Genomic DNA, 13,218 nt, shown 5'->3' with positions numbered 1-13,218 from the left:
CAAGACAGGTCTGCATGGATACCCTTGGACCACATTCAGCCTGCCTCAATTCACACATTATATAGCATCCTAAAAATCGGGACATTTCAACACTTGAATTTTTAAAAATTCCCCAAACCTGGCCAGTATTCCCTTAAATCAGAGCTGGCTAGAACAAAAGTTGCCAATCCTGGCCTTACACTCACAGATCCTTCTTTATTAACAACTCCTGCTTGGATTTGAGTCTTTAACCTCGATGAAATGAAGCTGCTTGGGTAAGTTTATAGAGGGTCATCAGTGACTGACTTACTGGTGAGGAGATGAGGAAAAAATGGTATCCAATAAAGGAGAAAAGGTGTTTTTATGAATATGTATTTAAAGGCATCTTTAACTTTATGATAATGTGCTGGTCAGAATCTAGAGTTAGAGTCTATCTAAATCATCTTCCAATTCAGTGCAGACAAAATGTTTTGACTGAAGAAGCTCTTCCCCTTTAAAGTTAGCATGTGTAATTCTAGGTTAAAATACTGGCTCTTAACTTCTTCAAGCCCTATCTGTGCAGTTTCTTCTAGCTCCTGCTCTGCATCATCTTGACCACACACTGTCCACTTTCCAACCTGAAAATTATTTTGTTTTGCTTTTTGGTTTTTTGCTTTTTGGGTCACACTAGGCAATGCACAGGAGTTCCTCCTGGCTCATGCACTCAGGAATCACTCCTGGCAGTGCTCGGGGGACCATATAGGATGCTGGGAATCGAATCCAGGTTGGCCACGTGAAGGCAAATGCCCTACCCACTATACTATCACTCCAGTCCCTGAAAAAGGGTCTCTAACTTATCTGACATTTACCCAGTAGCCTCAGTACTTCTGCATCTGTTTCCTAGTCTGAGGCCATCCAAGAATTCCTTTGAATGTCTTTTTGTTGTTTTTGTTGTTGTTTGGGGGCCACACCCGGCAGTTCTCAATGTTTAGTCCTGGCTCTGCACTTAAGTATCACTCCTGGTAGAGTCCAGGGGATACTATGTGGGATGCTGGGAATTGAACCTGGATCAATCGTGTCCAAGGCAAATGCTGTACCTGCTGTACCATTGCTCCAGCCTTCCTTTGCTATCTGAAGGCTTAATAGCAAAAAGCAAGTTCTGTTTTCATCTGGCCCAATTTTATCAACATTTAAATTTAAATTTTGTAAGACTTTTCAGATATGCATTGATAAGTAACCTTGTTAGACCCACACAGAGATTATCTCTGTAGACAAACTGTTTTAACTTGAAGCAAATTTTGTTTTTTCTTAACAAAATATGATAGAATTACAGGGTTGTTTGTTGTTGTTGTTGTTTTTCAATATATAGCATTTTCACATAAAACATTTTAGCCAGAAAATGTGTTGTCAGAGAAGTTGTATCTTTAGAAACCTTTTTCACTTTTTGTGTCTAAAAATCAGAATTTTTTTTTTTTTCTTTTTGGGTCATACCTGGCAATGCACAGGGGTTACTCCTGGCTCTGCACTCAGGAGTTACTCCTGGCGGTGCTCAGGGGACCATATGGGATGCTGGAAATCGAACCCAGGTCGACCGCGTGCAAGGCAAACGCCCTACCCACTGTGCTATCTCTCCAGCCCCAAAAAATCAGAAATGTTGCCTTTATTAAACATAGCTTCTTTTTCCTCCCCCAAAATTTAAAACATCTTTTACATGACTTGCTTTTCAGTCCTGGTAAATGTAGTAAAACCATTATTATTCTCAGCTTATAATTAAATGTATATCTTCCCTTGCCCATTTTCTTTAAACTCAGAATGTACCTTATTATCATCATTTTCTCGGATGCAGTTCTTGAAGTGTTAGCCCTGCAGCAAGTTCTCTTGGGGTTCATGTGTTAACACTTGTGTGTATGTTTGGTGTTCAGCTGGCAGCAGATCCGGGTCTCCGGGGAGAGTCCTGACCACAACTACCCTCTCCACTGTGAGCTCTGGTGTCCAGCGAGTTCTGGTCAACTCAGCCTCCGCACAGAAGAGAAGCAAGATTCCCCGGAGCCAGGGCTGTAGCAGAGAGGCTAGTCCTTCAAGGCTCTCAGTAGGTAAGATTTTCATGTCAGGGCCGGAGGCGTGCAGCAGGCAGGGAACTTGTTTTGCACAAGGCTCCGCCAGGTACCCTACGTGGTTCTCCAAGCCCCACCAGAGGTGATCCCTGAGCTCAGAGCAGAAAGCCCTGAACAAAGCCAGGTATGGTCTAGAACAAAAATGAAACAAAACAAAAAAGAATTTCATGGGAGAGTTGGGACATTTTTCAGAATTTGATAGCTTTGAAATTGGAGAATTGGAATCTAGGTTAGAAAAAAATTAAAAAACATTATCTTGCACATATAATGCTATGGGTTTTTTTTAAAGTCTTATTATTTTGATAAGGTATCTTATCCTTTTCATTGCATACAACTAGACGGCTATATTCAAGAAGTTTAACTGTATTACTAATAATGCTTCATCAATAACTTTAACCTTAGACAAACTTAAGCTGTTGATCAGCTATTGTATTTTTTGATATTTTTATTGTAGTTTGATTAACATGGTTACAGTTTATAAATCTAAATCTATCGGTCAGCTTCTGATCAGTTTTTAAGAAGGGAAAATAAAGTTATACAAAGATGCAAATCAACCACAGCACTCAAAAGGAGAGATAACAAAAGGGAATGCCCTGCCACAGAGGTAGGGTGGGATGGGGGAAGGGGGGTGGGAGGGACACTGGGACTGGTGGTGGTGGAGAATGGGCACTGGTGGAGGGATGGGTATTCGATCATTGTATACCTGAAACACAAGCAGAAAAATTTGTAAGTCTACAACCGTACCTCATGGTGTTTCACTAATAAAAATTTAAGGAAAAAAATTGTAAATTCTGGGGTCATAGAAAGAGTACAAAGATTAAATTACTCGCCGGCCAGATGTGGCCCCCCTGAGCACTGCCTGCTCTATGTGGCCCCCCAAAAATAACAAGAAGAGAGATGTGAATCCTGTCTTTTGTTTTCCTCCTTTTCTCCACCGACCTTGCTTGTACCAGCCCGAAGCAGCCGTATCCCTCGACCAAGCGTGAGTCAAGGGTGCAGCCGGGAAGCCAGTCGGGAGAGCAGCAGAGACACAAGCCCCGTTCGATCTTTCCAGCCCCTGGGTAAGTGCTGGGCCCGTGGGCAATGCTTTGCTCTCCCCTCTTGTCAGCAGCACTGGGAACCTCACTCGCCCTGGACCTAGTTCCTCTTCAGCCGTGTATTTGTCTCGCTTTCTATCTTCTTGAGGAAAGAGAAGGAAATTTTTTTTTTTAAGAGAAGGAAATTTTTTATGTTGGGAGAAGTCCTTTGATATTTTCTCACCTCGAATGGGCAAAGTTTATTGATAACTTTGTGTAAAGAAATGCCACACGAATTTAAACAATGTTCGATCAAGATTTTTCTCAATATATAAGCATATAAAATTAAAACCTCAAAGAATGACGTGAAAATATTTACTCTCAAATGCTTTTAATGAAATACAGACCACTAGATTAAATTATTTTGTCTTTTTCAGAAGAAAGACTGACATTTCAACTTGGGTGACTAGTTTCTCAAATTTACCATGTGAACTATTTATCAAAATGGGAACGATTAATAGTTGGTCATTTTATAGTTAATTATTTCTCATTCACTCATGTCATGTAACTGCTCTAAATATGTCCCTGATTTTTATAATTATGTCTTGACTATATATTTACTTCAATTACAAAAATAATGATATTTTAAACCTTTAATATTTTTAAACTATTAAAAACCAGATGTTTTATATTAAAATCTCCCAAATTTGGGGCTAGGGCGGTAGCACAGCATGGAGGTCGTTTGCCTTGCACGCAACTGACCCGGGTTCAGTCCTTGGCATCCCATATGGTCCCCTAAGCACAGCCAGGAGTAACCCTTAAGCATTGCCAGATGTGAGCAAAAAAGCCCTCCAAAATAAAATAAATAAAATTTTCCAAATTTATGCTCAGTCCTTCAGCGTTTCAGCCTGTACCTTGTAGCCATGATTGCAGTGCTGACCATACTGTTCTTGAAACTTTGTGACACACACATAGAACATAATCCTGTCCGTTGCCATTTAAAGCTACAGATTCCTCAGATAGACATGTTAGTATAGGGTTATGGATAAAAATTTCTATTCTGGGCCAGTTGCCTCAGATTTACCATTCTACTGGTCTATACTATGCTAGAAAACCCCATTGAACTGAGAGCACAGGCAGGGAAGTGCTTAACTCTGGTCTGTGTTTCAGTCCCAGCTGCCAGAGGTTGTTATTTTTTTTTAACACTTTGCTGGAGATATTTCTAGTTCACTTCGTGTCTGTATCCATTAATACAGTTATGTACACATACATACAGACACATAAAAAATTGTACGTAAGTTCTCATATATATTTTTTGAAAATGGAAGAAATCCTACACATTTGCATAAAACGAGCATACCATCTTGAAGGGTCGAAGGAAGTGGCTTGAATATGAGATAGTGTGAGAGCTCATGTTCTAGGGTCAGACATCTCATGGGTTCAGTTCCAGCTTTGTATTGTCCATGCCTTGGTTTTCATTTCTGTAAAACAGGGATAAGAACAGCATGTGCTTCTGGGGATTGTTTTGAAGCTGCAAAAAAAGAGAAAATATATGAACAAAACTCCCTCTGAAGAGTACCTTCTTTCCCCCCCCCCCTTTTTTTTGGGGGGCGGGAGGGGCTGTCACACCTGGCGATGCACAGGGGTTGCTCCTGGCTCTGCATTCAGGTATTGCTCCTGGCAGTGCTCGGAGGACCATACAGGATTCTGGGAATCAAACCCGGGCCGTGTGCAAGGCAAACGCCCTACCCGCTGTGCTATCACTCCAGTCCCAAGAGTATCTTCTAACAGTGAGCACTTCCCGGGGTCCTCATCACTGCCCACATGTATTACTGTTACACCTCCCTGCAGCCCTTGTCCCCCGAAACCCTAATTACTTACCTTAGTAGATTTGTTTTGCTTTAGTGACAAAGATCACTTAATCACTTAACTTCCCGTTAGTCGTCGATTTGCTCGAGCGGGCGCCAGTAACGTCTCCATTTGTCCCTGTCGCGTGCTAGTGTAGCCCAATGGCATCTCTTCGCTCCGGGAACATGAAGGGCCTCAAACTGATCGTTCATGATCTTGACGAAGAAGTCTGACCATCTGGTAGGTGGGCGGCCACGCGGTCTCTTGACATCCCGTGGAATCCAATCAGTAACAGCTCTAGTCCAACGGTCATCTTTAAATCTCATTACGTGACCAGCCCATCTGATTTTTGACACTTTGGCAAATGAGACAGCGTCCCTGATCCTTGATCATTGACGGATGTCAGAACTCCGGATTCGTTCTCTCATTTGAGTGAAACGTGATATTCCAAGCATAGCTCTTTCTATTCTTCTTTGGGAGACCTGAATGGCGTTCTCATCTTGTTTGCATAGGGCCCAGGTCTCTGAGGCATATGTTAGTGCAGGAAGAACAGTGGAATCAAAGAGATGTGCCCAGAGCCAGAGGTTCTTCGTCCTCTTAGCTATTTCTTCGACGTTCTTGAAGGCGTACCAAGCCGCTCTCTTCCTCCTGCGCAGCTCGGGTGCCAGGTCATTTGTCATGTTGACCTCTCGACCTAGGTAGACATAGCTGTTGCATTCGGAGATGGTCGTTCCATTGAGAGCGAATGGGGCGTCAGGAACAAGGCTGTTTCTCATAAACATTGTCTTCGTAAGATTCAGCTGTAGTCCTACCTTTCCACACTCACGGTCAAAGTCGGCCAGCATTTGTGCCGCTTGGCTGATGCTTGGTGTTATTAAAACAATGTCATCAGCAAAGCGGAGGTGGTGTAATTGCCGACCATCTATCTTCACTCCCATTCCTTCCCATTCCAGTCGTCGCATGATGTTCTCGAGGGTGGCACTGAAGAGTTTCGGTGAAATGGTATCACCCTGCCGCACCCCTCTCTTGACATCAACGATCACTTCTTTGTAGAATGGTGAGATCCTGGTAGTGAATCCGCAATAGAGCTCACGGAGGATCCTGATGTATTGGGCTTGAATGCCCTGATTGGCTAGGGCTTCAATGACCGCTTCCGTCTCAATAGAATCAAAGGCCTTCTTTAAATCAATGAACGTTAAGCAGAGCGGCATCTTGAACTCCCGAGAAACTTCAATGAGCTTGGTTATCATGTGGATATGGTCGATGGTGCTGAATCCTTTGCGGAACCCGGCTTGCTTGCATGGTTGTCCTTCATCTAATGTTCTGCCAATCCTATTCAGGATGACTCGAGTGAACAACTTGTAGATGACAGACAATAGGCAGATCGGGCGATAGTTGCCAATGTCATGGATGTCTCCCTTCTTGAACAGTAGTACGGTCCTGCTGGTTTTCCATTGGGACAGAACCTTGCATTCAGACAGGTAGCGAGTGAAGAGCCGAGCCAGTGTATTGATGAGTACTGATGGCAGGTTCTTCAGGTGTTCAGGTCTGACCTTGTCTGGGCCGGGTGCTGTTTGTTTCTTTACCGACGAAATGGCGTGTCGGATTTCGGAGGGGAGAACGTTGGGAACAACATACCCATCCTGTGGAATTTGGTATGTTGGCAAGTGGACATGGCTATCGAAGAGATTTGAGTAGAAGTCATGGATAATCTTCTCCATTGCCGTTCTGGAGGATGTGATGGATCCATCAGGACGTCGGAGGGCAGTCATCTTGGTCTTATAGTTGGCGAAGGACAGGCCGGCCTTACGAATACTTTTCCCGGCTTCTGCCGCATCTACCAGTACTTCTGCTCTTCTCTCTTTGAGGTCTTCCTTGATCGCATCTCTGGACTGCTTTGCGAGCTCGGACGTTAGCTTGCGGTTGCCTGAGGCATGCGCCAAACCACGCTGGCGAATTAGCTCAAGAGTTTTCGAAGATAGGCGACTTTTTGTGGCTATCTCTCTCTTGGCGTTCCTCGCACATTCATGGAGGTGCTGAACCAGTCGATCGTATTCCTCGTCAATGTTGTCAACAATGGCATCTTCCCATGTTGCCGCAATAGTACCAAAGAGTTCCCAGTTGGTGGTCATTCTGGGAGTTCTCTTTTTGAACTTTGCAGCCCTTTCTCCCCGCTCTGTGAAGTGAATTTTGCACGAAGGAGACGGTGGTCCGATCCCGTTCTTGGCCAAGAGCATTGATTCATTCGAATGCCTAACAACCCGAATCGGACGTTTACATTTGACAAAAATCAGAGTTATTATTTTTTTTAATGGTCTAACACCTGCTTTTGTGTAGTGCTAATACTACAAAATTGGTTAAAAAAAAAAAGTGGGTTATCAAGAAAACCAATAGGGCCAGAGACGTAATATAGTGGGTGTGACACTTGCTTTTCATGCAGGTGACCCAGGTTCAATCCCTCGCGCTACATATTGATCCACGGGCACTGCAAAGAGTGATCCTTGAGTTCAGTTGGGTGTGACCAAAAAAAAAAACAAAGAGTTGAGGAAGGATGGGCAAGAGAAAGAACCAGAAAGATAGTACAGGGGTTAAATCTCTTATTTTGCACCTGGCCAACTTCAGTTTAATTCCTGGCACCACATATGGTCCCCTGAGCACAGAACCAGAAGTAAACTCTGAGTACCACCTGGTGTGGACTGAATAACCTCTCTTCTGCCAAAAAACAAAAGAAGAAATAAAGAGCTGGAGAGATGTCCCAGAGGTCTAGAGCATGTGCTTTATAGGTGGGAGTGTCAAATTCAATCTTGGCATCACGTGGTCCCCTAAGCACCAACAGATGTGGCCTCAAATAAAAGAAGAAAATAAATGTTTCTGGTTTTAACTTGAAGCCCTTATAATAGAATTCAAGGAAATTTATTTGAATTAAACATTGCCTGTGTATCCGTATTTCAAGAAATTCTGTCTAGCCATTCATTTTCTAGATTTACTTCAAAGCCTCTATCTGATTCCAGTAAAAACATCCTATTTGAACTGAAGATAATTAAACCCTTTTTTTTTCCTTTGAGGCGTACATTCTACCCTGAACTACAGCCCCAGCCTCTGATTAGATCATTTAAAAATTTGTTTTATAATCCTGTTATTTTCATATAAATAGTAGCAGATGAGCCTTTTTTTTTTCTCACACAAGGATGGAAGGGAGACCAGAGATCAGAATGTGCTTCGTGTACACATTGTTGGCCCTATTTGAATGCGTTCTGCTATTATTATTGGGGCTGGAGCAATAGCACAGCGGTAGGGCGTTTGCCTTGTGTGCAGCTGGCCTGGCCAAGCCAGGTTCGATTCCTCTGCCCCTCTTGGAGAGCCTGGCAAGCTACCGAGAGTATCTCGCCCGAACGGCAAATCCTGGCAAGCTACCCGTGACATATTCAACATGCCAAACACAGTAACAACAAGTCTTCACGATGGAGACATTACTGGGCCCGCTCGAGCAAATTGATGAACAACAGGAGGACCGTGAAAATGACAGTGACAGTGCTGTTGTTACTTTTTTATGTGTGTGCGATCTTTGTCACTCCTGACTGGTATATTGCCATCCAGCAGATGAATCCCATCGCTTGCCCTCCATTCCTTGTGGCATAAGGCTGGAATTGGAACTATAACAGCAGAAACGTTATCTTTGAGCAGTATTTGAGCAAAACTGAATGTCACTGAAACTTCTCCCCTTGTTTCCAATTATATCTGGAGCCAAGATTCATAAAAAAAAGATTTTTACTCCTATCTCTAAGTCATTTTAAAAGAATAATAATTTTCTTAGTTTTAAAAAAATAAATTTCTTAGGTTTTTTTTAGGGTCTTGTGGAAAAGATTGATTTATGTAATTAAAGTATTTTAACTGTTCTGATATCTAAGGAAGAGTTATAAATTAAGAGCAGTATAATTCATTAAATATTAAAATGAATACTCCGCTTATTTCCATATATATAAGGAAAGTGATCACATACTGTTATGAAAACAGGATTTTGAAATCTAAAATTCTAAGCATGTTCAATTTAAACTTAGAGAGCCATGTCATACAGGGAAATGTCAAATATTTCTAGCTTCTTAAAATTAGTGTTGGAGCTGGAGCGATAGTACAGTGGGTAGGGCATTTGCCTTGCACGCAGCTGACCCGGGTTTGATTCCCAACTTCCTATATGGTCCCCCAAGCACTGCCAGGAGTAATTCCTAAATGCAGAGCCAGGAGTAATCCCTAGCATCGCTGGGCATGACCAAAAAAAAAAAATTAGTGTTATACTTTTTTTATGTTTAAATGTACTCTGGTATCCAGAGAAATTACTTCTGACTATATAATTTATATAAGCCATTATGAAAATTGTATTATTTAACATTAAAGAACTATAATGTTTTAAACAACATAAAGCGGTATGTGGACTGTTTGAGAGCTTAGACTTTGAAAGTGTGTAGACAGTAAAGTATCACTAACTAATAATGTAGTGTCAGTATAGTTAATTATCCTCTTTTCTTGCTTTCATTTACTTATCTATAAAAAAGAATAGTAATAACTGCCTCATTGGATTCAGGATGAGAAGAGATTATTATTGGTGACTAGTTACCATAGTGGTTTTTTTTTTTTTTTTTAATCTACGGTGTTCGTTTTTTTGTTTCATGCTTGTGCCTTTGACATTTCCTTCCATTTGAATACTCGCATTTTTTTGTCTCCTGTGGGCCTATGTCTGTCCTCTAAGGTGTAAGATCTGTTGTGTGTCGAGGATGATGTTGTAATACAAATGTTCGAATGCCCTACTTGGCACTATCGTGACCCTTAACTATTAATAGTAGTACCCATGCTGATAACTCTCCTTGCCTGACTGTAGTGCTGCCACTATTCCTTGTTACTATAGTAATAGATGAGGTTTGTATGGTCCTGTTATTCCAGCCTCCAGACACCATTCCAGATCTACTGGTGCCCTCTACGCCCCTGATGTGTATGGGGCCTCAGGTGAAGGATGAGTACATTTTCATTCACTATCATCTCTACATTCATCTCAGAGGTTTATTTTTTCTTCTTAGTTTCCATTGAATAATCTAAATTTTCTTGTTTTTATTTAAATTTAAGTTATTATAAAATAGACCATTTATGATTTTTTTTTGCCACAAGTAACTTCTTCCCCTCCAATCACATTATTTGATCATTTTCCTCACTGACAGATGGAATTTTTCTTTTTTCTTTTGTGTAACCTAAGTTATGTCACTTCTTAATATAGAATTGTTTTATGTTCTGTTATGTATTTCATCTTTGTGCATATGTTTGAGAAAAAAAAACCAAAATGGTGGATGAAGTGTTTTAATTGTAAATAATGATAAAGAAAGTAGTTTTGAGGGGGAGAATTCATTTTTGTTTGTCTTTACATACCTTAGAATGTAGATGCTTGACAAACAGCAAATGATGTCTTAGGTCCAGAGTGATATCAACCTATCCTGAAGGAGGAGAGAGAACTTAAATTGGAGGGTTTTTCCTTTGTAAATTTTGCTGTAGTGCCACCGAACTCCCTAATCCGTATTGTTTTGAGGGTTACTGTTCTGGGTTACTCTGGGACTCGCCCATATGGATGAGATATGCTTGTCTAATATATGTGGATTAACTGCGGGCTATAGACTTTCAAGCCCTTAGCTAGTCTTGTTTTTTTTTTCCTATCTTAATGGTCATAAATGTATTGTTGCTCCTATTGTCTCCATTTATTTTCCATACAATGACTGTACTGTGAATTGCATTTACATTTACTCTTTCATTTGACTGAAAATTAAATGTACCCAGAAAATACAAGATTGCTCTTAAAATGCTTTGCCCCATTGGTTTTTTTTTAAACCCCCTTCAAGAATACTAAAAGTTCCCAACAAACTGTTATTTGTATGACTCATAGAGATGTTTTCCTTCTTTCGATGATTTAGGTCCAGGATATGGGATCAGCCAATCAAGTCGACTGTCATCGTCTGTCAGTGCCATGAGAGTCCTGAACACAGGTTCTGACGTGGAGGAGGCGGTAGCAGATGCCTTGGTACTTTTCTCCATTTGCTTATCATGATAGACGTTGCACCATGAAGCTAATGTATGAGGACCCGGTCCACCAGTGTGGGAAAGGAAATGGGAGCATTCTTTGAATTGAATCTAGGAAGATGTGCACAAAGTAAAAAGAAGTGCAATATAATCAACAGTCAGAATTCTAAGCCAGGGCCCATAGTTGTTGATGACTGGATGTCAGGAATATTTATAACTTTATTAATATGATGATGTCTTTGTACACTGGAGTATTAGGGCAGATAGATAATATAAAAATATGTACACTACAAGCACATGATTTCAAAGTTAGATTTACCTTAAGTGTTAGATTAACCTTAAGTGTATTTTCATTTCCATAGGATTTTGCTTTTATTATTTCTGCTTTCTCAGCTGAAAGGAAGTACATCTTCCAGATGAATTATAATTCAGATATTTGGGGCCAAGGAGATAGTTTAAGTGGTAAAACACGTGGTAGCATGTGCAGGGGCCATTGGTTTGATACCCAGAAATGCATGGCTTTCCAGACACTGCCAGAGCCAGGCATCATTCTGCCAGGGTTACCCCTGTTTAAAAAAAAATAAAAGGATATGTAAAAAAAAAAGGACATGTCTTTCTGGCTCTTCATGCCTGACACATTAAATTGTCAGTTTAAAAACATAGTCTGAACTTAATCCTATACTAAGTTCCTTCTAACTGGGGAGTTTCTCTTCTCTTCTTTACAATACTTTTATATATATATAAGATATTGATACATAGGTTATATGTTAATATATTAATATTTTATATACAATGTATATTAAGATATATAGATAATAAGATCTCAAAATGCATGATACAAGAGTGTTGTACATACATCAGTATTATTTTTCTTACTTAAAATTATAAACTATCTTTATAATTGACTTTTGTCAGTTTCCCAAGTCAGTTCAGTATTGCACCAAAATTACAATACTTATCCCTTTTTAAAGAAACATAATTTCTTACCCAGAACGTATTAAAGGTCTCTTCTTTGTTTTAACATAATAGTACTCTAGCACTGTCCTCTCATTGTTCGATTTCCTCGAGCAGACACCAGTAACGTCTCCATTTTGAGACTTGTTACTGTTTTTGGCATACGACACGGGGAGCTTGCCAAGCTCTAGCATGCGGGCAGGATACTTTAGTAGCTTGCTGGGCTCTCAGAGAGGGGGCGGAGGAATCGAACCTGGGTCGGCCCTGTGCAAGACATACGCCCTACCTGCTATGCTATCACTCCAGCCCTTGTTTAACATAATATCAAAAAATATAATGCCTGAAAAACTATATTTTTAGGCATTATCACATATTAGCCTGTATTAGTATAATACAATTTTTGCCACATAGATTTGAAAAAAAAGTTTTTGCAGTGATTGGGATGGAGAGATAGTTCAGCAGACTGGAGCTCATAGTTTGTGTATGGAAGGCCCATTTTCAATCCCTAGCACTTAGTTAGGAATAGTCAGAGAGCTGGGTGTGGCCCAAAAACAAAGCAAACAAACCAAAAATGGAAGTAAAATTGGTGGACAAAGCAAACTAGTGAACAGTGACAGCAAACTGAGGTGATGGACAGGAAGAGGGAAGAATTCTGAAAAATTCTGGAAAAATTTTGAAAAAGATAAAATCTCTGTTGAAAATTAAAAATACATTGTTACAGATGTAGTTCTGCTTTAACAGTCTGTGTGTGCTGTATTTTTCCCCTTTACCTCAGCCATTTGGTTATTTTTTATAAGTTAATGTAATTATATGGAAGCTCTCTACTCTTAGGCATGGGATATATTGATCACATCATGTTCTGATAATATTAAGTCAGTCATGTTTTAAATCAGTTATTCCTCATGATGTGTTTCTCAAATCATGTTTAATACTAAGACGTGTTCACCCTACCCATACTCCCAAGAGTACCGCACCACATTTGATGGGCTTCAAAGTAGGAGGCACCCAATCTTAGAGGGAAATATTTTTTTTACAAATACATACATACATACATTTGTGTGTGTGTATACATACACACACACACACACACACACACACACATATATATAAGCACACAAGGCTTAACCTTTAACAACATGTTAGTAGTCATCTCTTATAGACGGGCTTAATGGCCCCTGGGTGAAATACAATAATCTTCACACTCTTCTTCTGAGGGAACTTTTTTGTAGTATTTTCAGCGGTTTTTATAACAAACAATACAAAATATATTATTT

The 13,218-nt window shown here is 40.4% G+C and overlaps 1 protein-coding gene across 25 annotated transcripts in view; it reads left to right on the top strand.

Moving 5' to 3' along the window:
* The window catches only part of CLASP2 (cytoplasmic linker associated protein 2), a 170,349-nt gene that overhangs the window by 115,545 nt on the left and 41,586 nt on the right, over positions 1-13,218 (top strand). For 15 of the 25 annotated variants that reach the window (XM_056128922.1, XM_056128919.1, XM_056128916.1 and 12 more), the window contains 4 exons: positions 1,881-2,051; positions 3,026-3,133; positions 9,872-9,934; positions 10,885-10,991. In XM_056128922.1, coding sequence (XP_055984897.1) covers positions 1,881-2,051; positions 3,026-3,133; positions 9,872-9,934; positions 10,885-10,991 — 449 coding nt within the window. The remainder of the gene's footprint in view (positions 1-1,880; positions 2,052-3,025; positions 3,134-9,871; positions 9,935-10,884; positions 10,992-13,218) is intronic. The other 10 variants (XM_056128923.1, XM_056128921.1, XM_056128920.1 and 7 more) reach the window with 1 other exon arrangement.

Source organism: Sorex fumeus, unplaced genomic scaffold (genome assembly GCF_029834395.1).
Source record: "Sorex fumeus unplaced genomic scaffold, SorFum_2.1 ptg000072l, whole genome shotgun sequence".
NCBI lineage: Eukaryota > Metazoa > Chordata > Mammalia > Eulipotyphla > Soricidae > Sorex > Sorex fumeus.
Note: the sequence above shows the minus strand (reverse complement) of the source record. Positions and strands in the feature narration are given on the sequence as shown.